Source organism: Choloepus didactylus, chromosome 2 (genome assembly GCF_015220235.1).
Source record: "Choloepus didactylus isolate mChoDid1 chromosome 2, mChoDid1.pri, whole genome shotgun sequence".
NCBI lineage: Eukaryota > Metazoa > Chordata > Mammalia > Pilosa > Megalonychidae > Choloepus > Choloepus didactylus.
Window position 1 is genome coordinate 182,162,485 of NC_051308.1, and position 12,525 is coordinate 182,175,009.

A 12,525-nucleotide genomic window follows, 5' to 3' on the forward strand; every position below is an offset into this window, starting at 1 on the left:
CTGGTGCTTTGAAAAGATCAATGAAGTTGATATACCTTTAACAGGATTGACAAAGGAAAAGAGAGAAGATACAAATTGCTAATATCAGGAATGAAAGCGGGGATATCACTACAGATATCCATAGACACAGATATTTATAGACAAAACAAAAACAAACAAACAAAACTCAACAAAAGAGGACTCTGCAGATGTGATTAAGGTTCTTAAGATGGAGAGATTATCCTGGATTACCTTGGTGGATAAATTTGTGCATAAATTTGACAACTTATATAAAATGAACCTGTTCCTCATAACCCACAAAGTACCAAACTCACCCAAGATGAAATAGATAATCTGAAGGGCCTGTAACTATTAAAGAAATTGAATTAGTAATCAAAAACATTCCAAAAAGAAATCCTCAGGCCCTTATGGTTTTAATTTGAACTCAAACAAACATTTACAGAAGAAATAACACCAATGCTTTACAATCTTTCCAGAAAAAAAAAGAGTGGGGACTCATTTTAAAAGGTCAGCATTACCCTGATACCAACCAAAGGGGTTGCAAAAAAAGAAAAATCAAACCAATATCCTTCATAAACATAGTCACAAAAATGCTCAATGAAATACTAGTAAATTGAATCCACTATATATAAAAAAAGTAACATATCACAATTAAGTGGGATTTATCCTGGGAAAGAAAGGCAGGTTCAATATCTGAAAAATCAATCAATATAATCTACTATATTAACAATCTAAAGAAAAACCATATGACCATATCTATTGAGACAAAAAATATCTGACAAAATTCAGCATCTATTTCTGATAAAAACTCTCAGCAAACTAGGATTAGGAGGAAATTCCCCAACCTAATACAAGGAATCTATATAAAAGCCTACAGCTAACATCATATAAATGGCAAAAGACTGAATGCTTTCCGCACCAAGATTGGGAATAAGACAAGGTTATCCACTCTCACTATTCTTATTCAGCATTGTAATGGAAGTCTTAGCCAGTGTAATAAGGCAAGAACATGTTTTCCTGGGGTACACAGCTTCAAACCACCAGAGTGTCCCACAGGTTTCTTAAGCTCTTTTCACTATTTGGGTTGATTGTAGTTTTAGTAATGAATGGTGGTTATAGTAATTCAACATTGTGAACATTTTTAACAGTACTGAATTATATATGTGAATATGGTTAAAAGGGGAAAAGAACAATAAAATTGGAGGCATCACACTACCTGATTATAAGACTTAATATATAGCTACCATAATCAAGACAGTGTGTTACTGGTGAAGAGAAAGACACAGATCAGTGGAACAGAATAAAAAGTCCAGAAATAAATCCATACAACTATGTGGATCTTTATGGCCAATTGATTTTTTGACAAAGGGGCAGAAGCAATTTAATGGAGAAAGCATAATCTTGCCAAAAAACAGTGGTGGAATTGTTGACATCCGTGTGAAAAGATGAATCTCAACCTAAACCACATACCATATATAAAAATTAACTCAAAATAGATCTTAGGTCTAAATGTAAAAAGAAAACCTATAAAATTTTTAAAAGAAAATGAGAAAATCTTTGTGACCTGGATTAGGCAAAAATGGCTTCTACTTGACACCAAAAGCATGATCCATAAAAGGAAAAAAAATGATAAATTGGATTTCATCAAAATTTAAGTTTTGCTTTCCATATGACACTGTTAAGAAAATGAAAAGATAAATTACAGACTGTGAGAAAATATTTGCAAATCATATATCCTACAAAGGACTGTGCCCAGAATTTATAAAGAATATTCAAAACCCAACAGGAAGAAAACAAACAAACCAATTTTAAAATAGGCAAAAGACTTGAACCTTACCAAAGAGAATATATACATATGGCAAATAAGCATATAAAAATTTGTACAACATCATTAACCATTAGGGAAATGCATATTAAAACCATGATGAAATACCACTATATACCCATTAGAATAGATAAAATAAAAAGTACTGTCGATATCAAGTGTTGACAAATATGCAGAACAACTGGAACTCTCATACATTGCTGGCAGTAATGCAAAATTGTACAGCCACTCTAGAAAACAGTTTAGCAGTTTCTTAAAAAATCAAATAGACATTTATCATGTGGCCCAGCAATCCTACCTCTGGTTATCTACCCTAGAAAAATGAAAACTAATGTTCATGCAAAAACCTGTAGAGTAATGTTGATAGCAGCTCTATTAATAATTGCCCCAAACTGAAAACAACTCAACAGATGAATGAATAAACAAACTGTGGTACATAAATATAATTAAATAATACTCAGGGTATTTTTTTTTTAACATTCACATATATTTTCAGAAATGTATTATGTTAACAAAATAGCAGAGTGTGTATTTTCAAAAGTACATACTGACTTGAGTCAAATATCACAAATATAGGCAGCCTGTGAATTATTCTTAAGAATTGAGATGCCTATTCTTCATCTTCTTCAGGTAATGCTAGCTACCGTTAATAGGTATAGAAACTTAAAAGCAATAAAAATCCTTTACCCTTGACTTTCAGCAACAACTCCTAGTTTCTGGTCCCCAAATTGTCTCTCCACATAAATCTCATCTACTTCCCCTAAATCAGTCCCATTATTTGCTTTATTTCTCCCCAAACCATTATTTGATTATTTTAATCCAGAAATTCAGGGAGGCTGAGAAAATGTAGCAAAGACAGGCTTTATGTACTATGTAAAGCTAGGGGTATCCCTATGTGCCCTTATCACTTGTAACTTCATGAAGGTGTAAGTCAATATCTTTTTAAGAGCAAAAGACTTAGTATCTACTTTACAAGTTAGAAGTAATTTTGATATATTTTATAATATAAATGGGTATATATGCCTGCATTTGCGTATATCCATAGTTTCCAATACACTTAACTAAAGCAGTCTTGAAAGTCATAGAGGACTTTAATACAATGCCCAGAAATATTACCAGTCTCCTTCCCTCCATGCCTTCCTCCCTCTCTGTCTCTCTCATGAATAATAAAATAATATACTCACCCTCTAGTGGCCAAAATAAAAAAATATATTCTCATTTCCTGGATTATATCCAAAACATGATTAGTGTGGTATATTAGGTTTCTGTTTCATATTTAACCTACACCAAAAATAGATCTAAAAGAAGGCCACTGGCTTAAAAAAAAAAAAAAAAAAAAAAGTCTACTCGAAGATCTAGTGGGAAAACAACAAAATTATGAAATATAATTTAAGAATTGTTTGTAACAGCAATTGCTACTTACCACAAACTAAATTTAAAATATCTGAGCTGTAGAATTTTATAGTTGGAAGGAATTACAGTGATTATTTGGCCTCTCCTCTCCCCACCATCTAAAATTGCATGTAAGATAATCAGTGAAAAAATTAAATTTTTTTTTCATTTTGTTTTAGTTATTTTTTTAATCTCATAGCTAATGAAATGAACAATAAAGTCTTGGTAAATGGAATTAATAGACACAAGAATTTTTATTCTTGTGTTTCTATTTTTAATTTATAAATATCCTTAAGAGTTAGGAAAATTTCATACTTCATGTTAAGTTTATTTTAATATTCTGTTCACTTTATTCAACCATTTGGCAAATATTTATTACATATCTATTACAGTGTCTATGACATATGCCGGGGTTACGATTGTCCCTGCTTTCAGCCTATTCCTTAGTATAGACAAATAAAGAGCAACTCAAATATAAATGATATAATTAATATAAAAAGAGTGCACATGAAGTATTAGGGTCATCAAACGAATCTTGGTGGGGAAAGTAATCAGGAAAAGAGTCCTGGAAAAAGTGACATATTTGCTGAGACCTGAAGGAAAAAGAGGGAAGAGAAGGGAAGACTTATTCTATAGGCAAGAAAGAAACATCATGTACAAAGGCCTGAGGTAAGAGAGAATGTAGAAATTGGGAGAACGCACAGAAGTGTAATTGAAAAGAAGCTTGGCTTCGAGGAATTGAGAATGCCTTTTTGACCAAAATGGGGAAAAGAAAGGCAACAAAATAAGGTTTCAGTGGCTAAGAGAATTCAAATAGAGTCAAGAGGTTGTTCTGGAGGTTACTCCTATGCAAACTTCACCTACATATGCCAAACGACCACAGTACGATAAGCCCAAGTCAACAATAGTCCCATAAACCTTGAAGAATACCTGGATCCCTATCTGAGACTCTCTGAATGTTTCACTCACTAAGTTTATTCTCCAGAAACTTAAATTCTTCAGAGAACTCCTATGCCAGCTGTGATGGTTAGGTTCATGTGTCAACTTGGCCATGTGATGGGGCCCAGGTGTCTGGTCAAGCAAGCACTGGCCTATTACTACAAGGACATTTGTGGCTGGTTTATTAAATCATCAGTCAATTGGCTGCAGCTGTGACTGATTACATCAATGAAGGGCATGGCTTCCACAATGAGAGAATTCAATCAGCAGGATTTTTATCCAATCAGTTGAAAACTTTTAAGTGAGACAGACAGAGGACCTTCACTGCTTGCTTCTTCAGCTACCTAGCGAAGTGTTTCCTGAGGAATTCACTGTACACCCTCATCAGAGTTGCCAGTTTGCTGACTGAGGAGTTCATCAAACACCTTCATTGGAGTTGCCAGTTTGCTGCCTGCTCTATGGAATTTGGACTCATGCATCCCCACAGTTGCATGAGATACTTTTATAAAATCTTATATTTAGATATCTCTTGTTGATTCTGTTTCCCTAGAACACCCTAACTAATACACTGGCTAAGTCCCCAAAACCAGAGGCAATAGCCTCTTCAAGAACATCAAATAGATGTGTCCCTTTTTCTCATAAAGTTGACACCCCTTTTTATCATGAACTTAGGGTGGTCACTGCCTAGATATTCCCTGAAGATCGGAAAAGTGATTAAACTAGAGGAAGGGGTAGCAACAGGTAAGATGGAATTTAACAAAGGATTATGAATACTGAATCTTTATGTAATTTGCTTTTTCTTAGTTGCTGGGGTATTAGAATAGCTAGAAGGAAGGAATTGAAATGGTTGAACTGTAACCCATAGCATTCTTTGAAATTTGTTCTATAACTACTTGTTAAAATTGTAATGTGAAAGCTATTGCCTTTTTCTATAAATGTTATATTTCACAATAAGGAAATAACTGAAACTATGGTATTATAACTTGTAACAACCTTGGAAATTTCCTATATAACTACTTGTTAAAGCATACTTTGAAAGATAGTACCTTTTTTTGTATATATGTTATATTTCACAATAAGGAAATAACTGAAACTGTGGAACTGTAACCTATAATATTCTTTGAAATTTCTTCTCCTACTTGTTAAATTTCACTTGGAAAGTTATCACTTCTATGTATATATGCTATATTCTACAATTTAAAAAATGATTAAAAAAAGAAAAAAGAAAAAAGAAGCCTGAAAAGGAAGAAAATCTGAATATGCTGTTCCAGGAAGATCAACCGTGTCTAACACTGGAGAGAACACTTAAAAATATACACTGGATTTAATAACAAGGAGGTTATCGTTATCTGTGATGATGAATTTCATGTGTCAACTTGGCTAGGTTATGGTTTCCAGTTTTTGGTCAAGCAAGCATTGACGTGATTGTTACTGTGAGGATATTTTGTGGATTTAAATCATTAGTCAGTTGATTGCATCTATAGGAGATTGCCTTCAACAATGAATGGAGTCTCATCCAATCAGTTGAAGGCCTTAAAAGAAAAACTGATGATTTCAGCAGTCAGAAAGAATTTCTATCTCTACTTCAACCAATCAGCTTGCCCTGGGGAATTCATCGAAACCCTGATCATAGTTCTCAGCTTGTGGCCTGCTCTATGAAATTCAGACTTGGCAATCCCCACAGTTGTGTGAGCCAATTCCGATATTAAATCTCATTATATTTACATAATGTATCAGTTCTTTTTCCTTGGAGAACCCTGACTAATACAATCTTCTTGGGGGAACAAACACTTTTGAATTAACTAAAAAGAATGAATCAGAGTCAACAAAGTGGGTGTAGCCACTTTCTTGAATTGTGAGTCCTTTTGCTGTGAAGGGGAAGAGAGAAATATGTTGACAGAGAGAGATGGGGGATGAAAGTTTTCATAAAGATGAACATATGTAAAACAGTAATGGGAAAAAGCCAATATTGAAGGAGTGTTTGTAGATAAAACTCTTTTATGGGAAGTTTTAATGGGGACCCTGAGGAGACAGGAAGGGATGGAATCTAGAGCACAGGAGAGATTTGGGGTATCCAGATGTCATTCTAGTAAGCTGAATCCTTATGCTTTCTGAATTAAACCACATGCAAAGTTACCTTTTGCTGAAATTGTGCAAAACTATCCTGAAAAGGGAAGAACTTCTCAAATTTAAATACAACATTCTTACGTGTTAATCAACTATACTTGGTTGGATAAAGAATTACTATCAATCTATGAGTCAGACATTTCAGGACTTGAATTAATTTTTTCTGGATATTCTATAACTGCACTACTGAATAATCATTAAAAAGTCATTTACTTAAAGGCCCCAAATATAACTTAGTTTATATTCATTATATAGCTGATTCCCCTGGGTTTTCATTCATTTAACTTGGAACAAAATATCTTTGACTTTTCTAATGATTAATTAGAAAATGGGATTAAGATAATTTTTCCTTCCTTTATTGTGAAGGGGGAGAAAAAGGCTTGACATGTCTAAGTGGTGATGGTGGTAAAAAGCTAAAGCTCACCATTCTCTTTCTTGAGTCTTCATGTTCCAGTGCCACTTTATGATACCTATTCTATTATAAAAAGCTCCTTTCCAACTTGAGGTAAAGATAACAACCTTATTATATGCCTTTTGCATCATAGCCAGATAATTTCCTACAAATTACTATCTTGTGAAATATGGTTACCTTTGTTGGATTTATAAAGTATTTAGCAATTAATAAAATGCTTTCACATTTCATTTACTTTTTAAGACACATTATCTGAAGAATTTAGTCCATTAGATAATGACAACTCATTCTACAAATGTCTAAATCAAGGGCCCAAAATCCAAATGACATTTAAACTCTGTGCTAGCATGTACTGGATATAAAAAGAATACACTGCCATAATGGTATTCATATTTTAAAAGCTGACATTTACTGGCCAAGTATTCTGTTACTGATATTGTCATATAGTTCTTAATTGCTTAATATAGTTTTTCATGTGCTTATACTGCTCTTTTAAATATTATAGAGATTTAATTCCCATTATTTTAAAAAAAACATTTAATTAAAAAGAATCTACTGATAAATTCATAAAAAATTTACTGTAAGAACAAAATGTTCTTACTGTTGTGATTAGATTTTGGCTACTTTAATTATCAAAGTGAATTTTTCCAAATTTGCTTTAATTTTTTTCTGAGTGGAGAATTAAATATATAATTAGATGGCTATTTTTGTTTTTGCATTTTCTTTTAGTATTTTTTTAAACAAATGAGATAAACCAAAAGTGTGTTGCATTTTGTAGAATTCAAAATGCTTTTTAAAAGCTTACTTTTTAAAAGCTTACCTGTAATTTTATTTTGAATTATAATCAATAAATGAAATATGCTTGGATTTCCAGTTTAATAAGAAGGTCACATGTTAAAAACATTATTTGTATTTTATTAATAAAGTATATGACATGGACATAAAATGTAAATGTATATAAATTAAATAGATTACTATTTATGTAAATCAGTTAAATTGATTAGTATTTAATTAATTAGTAAGTAAAACACTAAACCTGACATAACTCTTCTTAGTTTGATAGACCTAAGAAGAATTATTTCCTAAATACAGTATTTAAGATATAAGGGAATACACACAATTATATATCCATTCTTGTCCTTCATTCAGAGGCATTACGTGTTCACAAACCTGCATATAAAAATAAAAAGCTTTTACTTTTCTTTTATATATTGCTATTTTTGACTAATTTTACAATAGGACACCATTTCTAAACCCTGTGTAAAAAATATACACATGAAGATAAAATTAAGTAATATTTCTCCTTAATGGGGGATGGAAATCTGTGGCCTGTTATCTAACAGAATCTAATCTACTAAATCAGATTCTACCCTGATATGGTAGTTGCTGGTTGGTGTGTGTAAATGTTTGTAAAGAAAGGGTGGTAGAAATTGGAGCTGACATCCTTTTCTCCTTGCTAAGCATAGCGCATTTTCTAAAATCCCAGCTGGGGAAACAGAAAAGATTATCTCCCTATAACCTATTCTAGAATGTTTTAGGATTTCATGGGCATTATGAAGCAAGGGTAAGAAAAGAAAAGTTTTTCCTTTTCCCCTTCACTAAACCAGATTCAGAGTCTACTGATCTGTCCCTGCATTTGAACTCCTAGCTAAATCAGAAACCTGGAGTTCTGCTAACAACAGAACAACGGCTGTTCCTAGCTCTGACTTAGTTGGTCATCTAAAACTCAGAAGCATTTTGTCTCTCATGTTACCTTAGAAAATCTTCATAATGTACATAAAAATATTTTGAATTATGATACTTCCTACTACTAACACTACCTTGTATTTCTATATGATATTGAAGTGCTTTTGTGTATACCATTTGATTTTTATCTTTACATTAGCCTTGTGAAGTAAGTAAAGCTGGTGATACTATCTTAATTTTACATTTAAAAAGACTGGAACAGAGAGGTTAAGTGAATTTCCCATAGTCACTCAACCAAATAGTGACAGAACTGTATTAGAACCAAAGTCTTCTATCTCCTAGTATAGAATAATATTAATATGAGTACCATTAGTGGTACAGATAATTATAATTAAAATACTTTACCACTACATTTCATAGCTACATGTGAATTCATAGTATTAGTGTGAAAATATTCTAGAGGTAGAACAAAAGGCTTTAATTAGAAAATAATGGATTACCATTGTAGATTTTGGTGCCACTTCTACTGCAAATATGTTGAGTCCTCTGTTGTTTATGCAGTTTTTACTTAGTTCGTTGTTGATGTGAATAATCACTTTATTATCTGACTATAAAAAAAGATTTCATAAGTCGTTAGTCTGTACTTCAATAAATATAGACAAATATAAACTTCAGAATAATCCTTGAAATTCTATTTTAATATCACAAAATTCACTACTAATTTGTACACACAAACTGGCTCCCAACTTTGTGTCTGTGACTTTTTCCTCATTCATTCTTTGTCCACTCTGGCACCAGTTGTATAAACTTTTTCTTCTAAATGTGACTTGGAGTCACCTCTTAATCTTCATCTTCACCTTAATCTTTGGGGGCTACATATCTCATCCCTGGCTCACTACAACAATAACTTCTCTTTTTTTTTTACTGTATCTTTAGTTTTGCCACCCTCTATTCATCCTGCATACTACCTCCCAATTTAATAAGTCTAAAACATCCTTTGATTATGCTACTCACTCATTCATTCAGTATATATTATTTAGTATCGACGATGTGTCAGGCACTGTTATAGGGATCTAGGGATACAAGGATAAAAGATACAATTCCTGGAAAAAATATTGTGTGATCTCATGATATGAAATAATTAGAATAAGCAAACTCGAAGAGTCAGAATCTAGAATATAGTTTACCAGGGGACAGGCTGGGGGTAGGGAATGAGGAGTTAATGCTTAAATTGTACAGGGTTTCTAGCTGGATTGATCATAAAAAGTTTTAGTAATGAATAGTGATGATGGTAGCACAACATTGTGAACATTATTTACAACACTGAATTATATTAGTGAATGTGGATAAAGGGGGGAAATTTTAGGTTGTATATATGTTACTAGAATAAAATTAAAATTAAAACTATAGGGCTATACAACATAAAGAGTGAACCCTATTGTAAAATTTGGACTATGGTTAATAATACAATTATTATTGTATTATTAATACAATAAATAATACATAAATAAAATGGATAAAATGGATAAAATAAACGGATAAATAAAATGACAACTACAGAACACTTTGCTAAGTCCTTTAACAGGGATATTCATAGGGTTCTATAGCGAAGAAGGACATAAGCCCAGGAGTAACAAAGAAGACTTCATGGAAGAGGTGACACTTGAAAAGATAAATAATGACCTCTAGGATAGCTAGGATGCAAGAGAAAGAATGAAGCTGATAAATAAGAGAAATGCAGGAGTCAGTATTCCCCTGCTAAAGACCATGCCATCACTCCCTAATGACTACAAAGGGGCAGTATAGCGTTAGACTACCTGGATTCATTTCTCAGCTCTTCTGATAATTAGCTATGTGACTTTTAAGTCATTTGCTTTAGTTTCCTTGTCTGTAACATGGGGATATTACTTGTATCATAGGGTTGTTGTCAAAAGTAAATGAGTTGTGCTCGCTTTGGCAGTACATACACTAAAACTGGGACGATAAAGAGAAGATTAGCATGGCCCCTGCACAAGGATGACATGTAAATTTGTGGAGTGTTCTATAGTATGCAAGGCTTGTTCAACACAGGAAAATCAATGAATGTAATATACCACATCAGTAAGCCAAAGCAGAAGAATCACATGATCATTTCGATCGAAGCAGAAAAGGCATTTGACAAAATTCAACATCCCTTCTTCATGAAAACACTCAAAAGGATAGGAATAGGAGGGAAATTTCTCAATATGATAGATACAGTATATGAAAAACCCATAGCTAACATCATACTCAATGGGGAAAGACTGAAAGCTTTCCCTCCAAGATCAAGAACAAGACAGGGATACACACTGCCACCATTGTTATTCTACATTGTGCTGGATGTTCTAGCTACAGCAATCAGGCAAGAAAAAGAAATAAAAGGAATTGGAGAGGAAGAAGTAAAACTTTCACTGTTTGCAGATGATATGATCCTGTATGTAGAAAATTCAGAAATATCTACAGCAAAGCTGCCAGAGTTAATCAATGAATATAGCAAAGTGGCAGGGTACAAGACCAACATGCAAAAATCAGCAGTGTTCCTACACACAAGTAATGGGCAACAGGAGGAGGACTTCAGAAAAAAATCCATTTACAAAAGCAACCAGAAGAATCAAGTATTTAGGAATAAACTTAACCAAGGTCACAAAACACCTATACAGAGAAAACTACAAGGAACAGCTAAAAGAAATCAAATAGGACCTAAAAAAATGGAAGAACATACTGTGTTCATGGATTGGAAGACTAAATATGGTTGTCACTTCTATCTAAACTGATTTATAGATTCAATGCAATACCAATTAAAATCCCAACAACTGAGAAGCTAAGGTGGTGGCACAGAGAGGAGTGGAAGACTGTTAGTCCCCCAGAACAACTCGGAAACAACCAAAAAACTAGTAAATAATCTGGAATAACTGCAGGGAAACAAATGTGACTGTCCACTCATCACACACCAACCTGAATTGGGAAGAATGCCCGAGATCACAGCATAAAACCTGTAAGTAAAAATCGCAGACCAGCGCCGAGAGCCCCTCCCTCACAGAAGCCTCGTGGTGCTAGAGAGCAGTGCTCTCCGAACAAGCGAGTGTACCTCAGCCCAGATCCAACTGGGGTTTTAATGTTAACTGCTCAATAAAGACAGCAAATCCCCAACAAGTAGGCAGAGGCTTTTGGTGACGACTGACCTTCGGACAGTCGGGACATATCTGTCTCAGGCTGGGAAGCCCAGAGGATTGGGTGCTATCTCTGGCCGAAGGGTGAATCTGGGAGCTTTCTGTCCCTTTCTCTCTCTGTCAACCTGGGCGGATCAGTGGAGAAAGCCTCAGCCATTTTCAGCTCGCCCGCTTTGAAGTAGAGAAAGCCTCAGCTATTTTAAAATCATAGCATTCTGACCAGTAGGGTCAGAGAAACAAAGAACTTATTGATATGCAAATGACCTCTCTGGAGGGGGCATAGCTTCCCAAGAGGAAAGGGAGGGGCCCAGCTCTACTACCTGCCTTACACTGGGAACCAAACCCCAGAGCCTGAGGGAGGAGAGCCGCAGGCCACACCCCCTTACACCAGTCTGTGACAGGCTGACAGGCGCACCTGCCAGGCAGAAAAGCACAGGGTGTGTCAATCCTCTAAGAAAAACCATCAGGGAAACCAGATACTGAATATTTCCTCCTTCTGTGACCTGAGCCTGTTCTTGTCTGGGAAAACCTGACTGGGGTGGCCTAGAAAGTCAGGTGCCTAGACAACAGAAAACTACAACCTACACTAAGAAAAACGAAGTTATGGCCCATTCAAAGGAACAAACTTACGCTTCAACTGAGACACAGGAATTTAAACAACTAATGCTAAATCAATTCAAAAAGTTTAGAGAAGATATGGCAAAAGAGATAAAGACTATAAAGAAACACTGGGCATACATAAGGCAGAAATCTAAAGTTCAAAAAAACAACTAGCAGAATCTATGGAAATGAAAGGCACAACACAAGAGATGAAAGACACAATGGAAACATACAACAGCAGATCTCAACAGGCAGAAGAAAACACTCAGGAACTGGAGAACAAAACACCTGAAAGCCTACATGCAAAGGAGCAGATGGAGAAAAGAATGGAAAAATATGAGCAATGTCTCCGGGAA

At 34.3% G+C, this 12,525-nt stretch overlaps 1 protein-coding gene and 1 non-coding gene across 3 annotated transcripts in view; one reads left to right on the forward strand and one right to left on the reverse strand.

Moving 5' to 3' along the window:
• Positions 1–7,406: 7,406 nt before the first annotated feature.
• Positions 7,407–12,525, reverse strand: part of EFCAB7 (EF-hand calcium binding domain 7) — a 76,252-nt gene continuing 71,133 nt past the window's right edge. The window contains exons 12-13 of one of the 2 annotated variants that reach the window (XM_037816525.1): positions 8,882–8,989; positions 7,407–7,865 (exon numbers count right to left, since the gene is read on the reverse strand). In XM_037816525.1, coding sequence (XP_037672453.1) covers positions 7,791–7,865; positions 8,882–8,989 — 183 coding nt within the window. In that variant the 3' untranslated portion in view covers positions 7,407–7,790. The remainder of the gene's footprint in view (positions 7,866–8,881; positions 8,990–12,525) is intronic. The other variant, XM_037816524.1, reaches the window with a different exon arrangement.
• LOC119528272 lies at positions 10,326–10,432 on the forward strand. Its single transcript, XR_005215592.1, has one exon. It is a non-coding gene; the product is annotated as a U6 spliceosomal RNA (small nuclear RNA).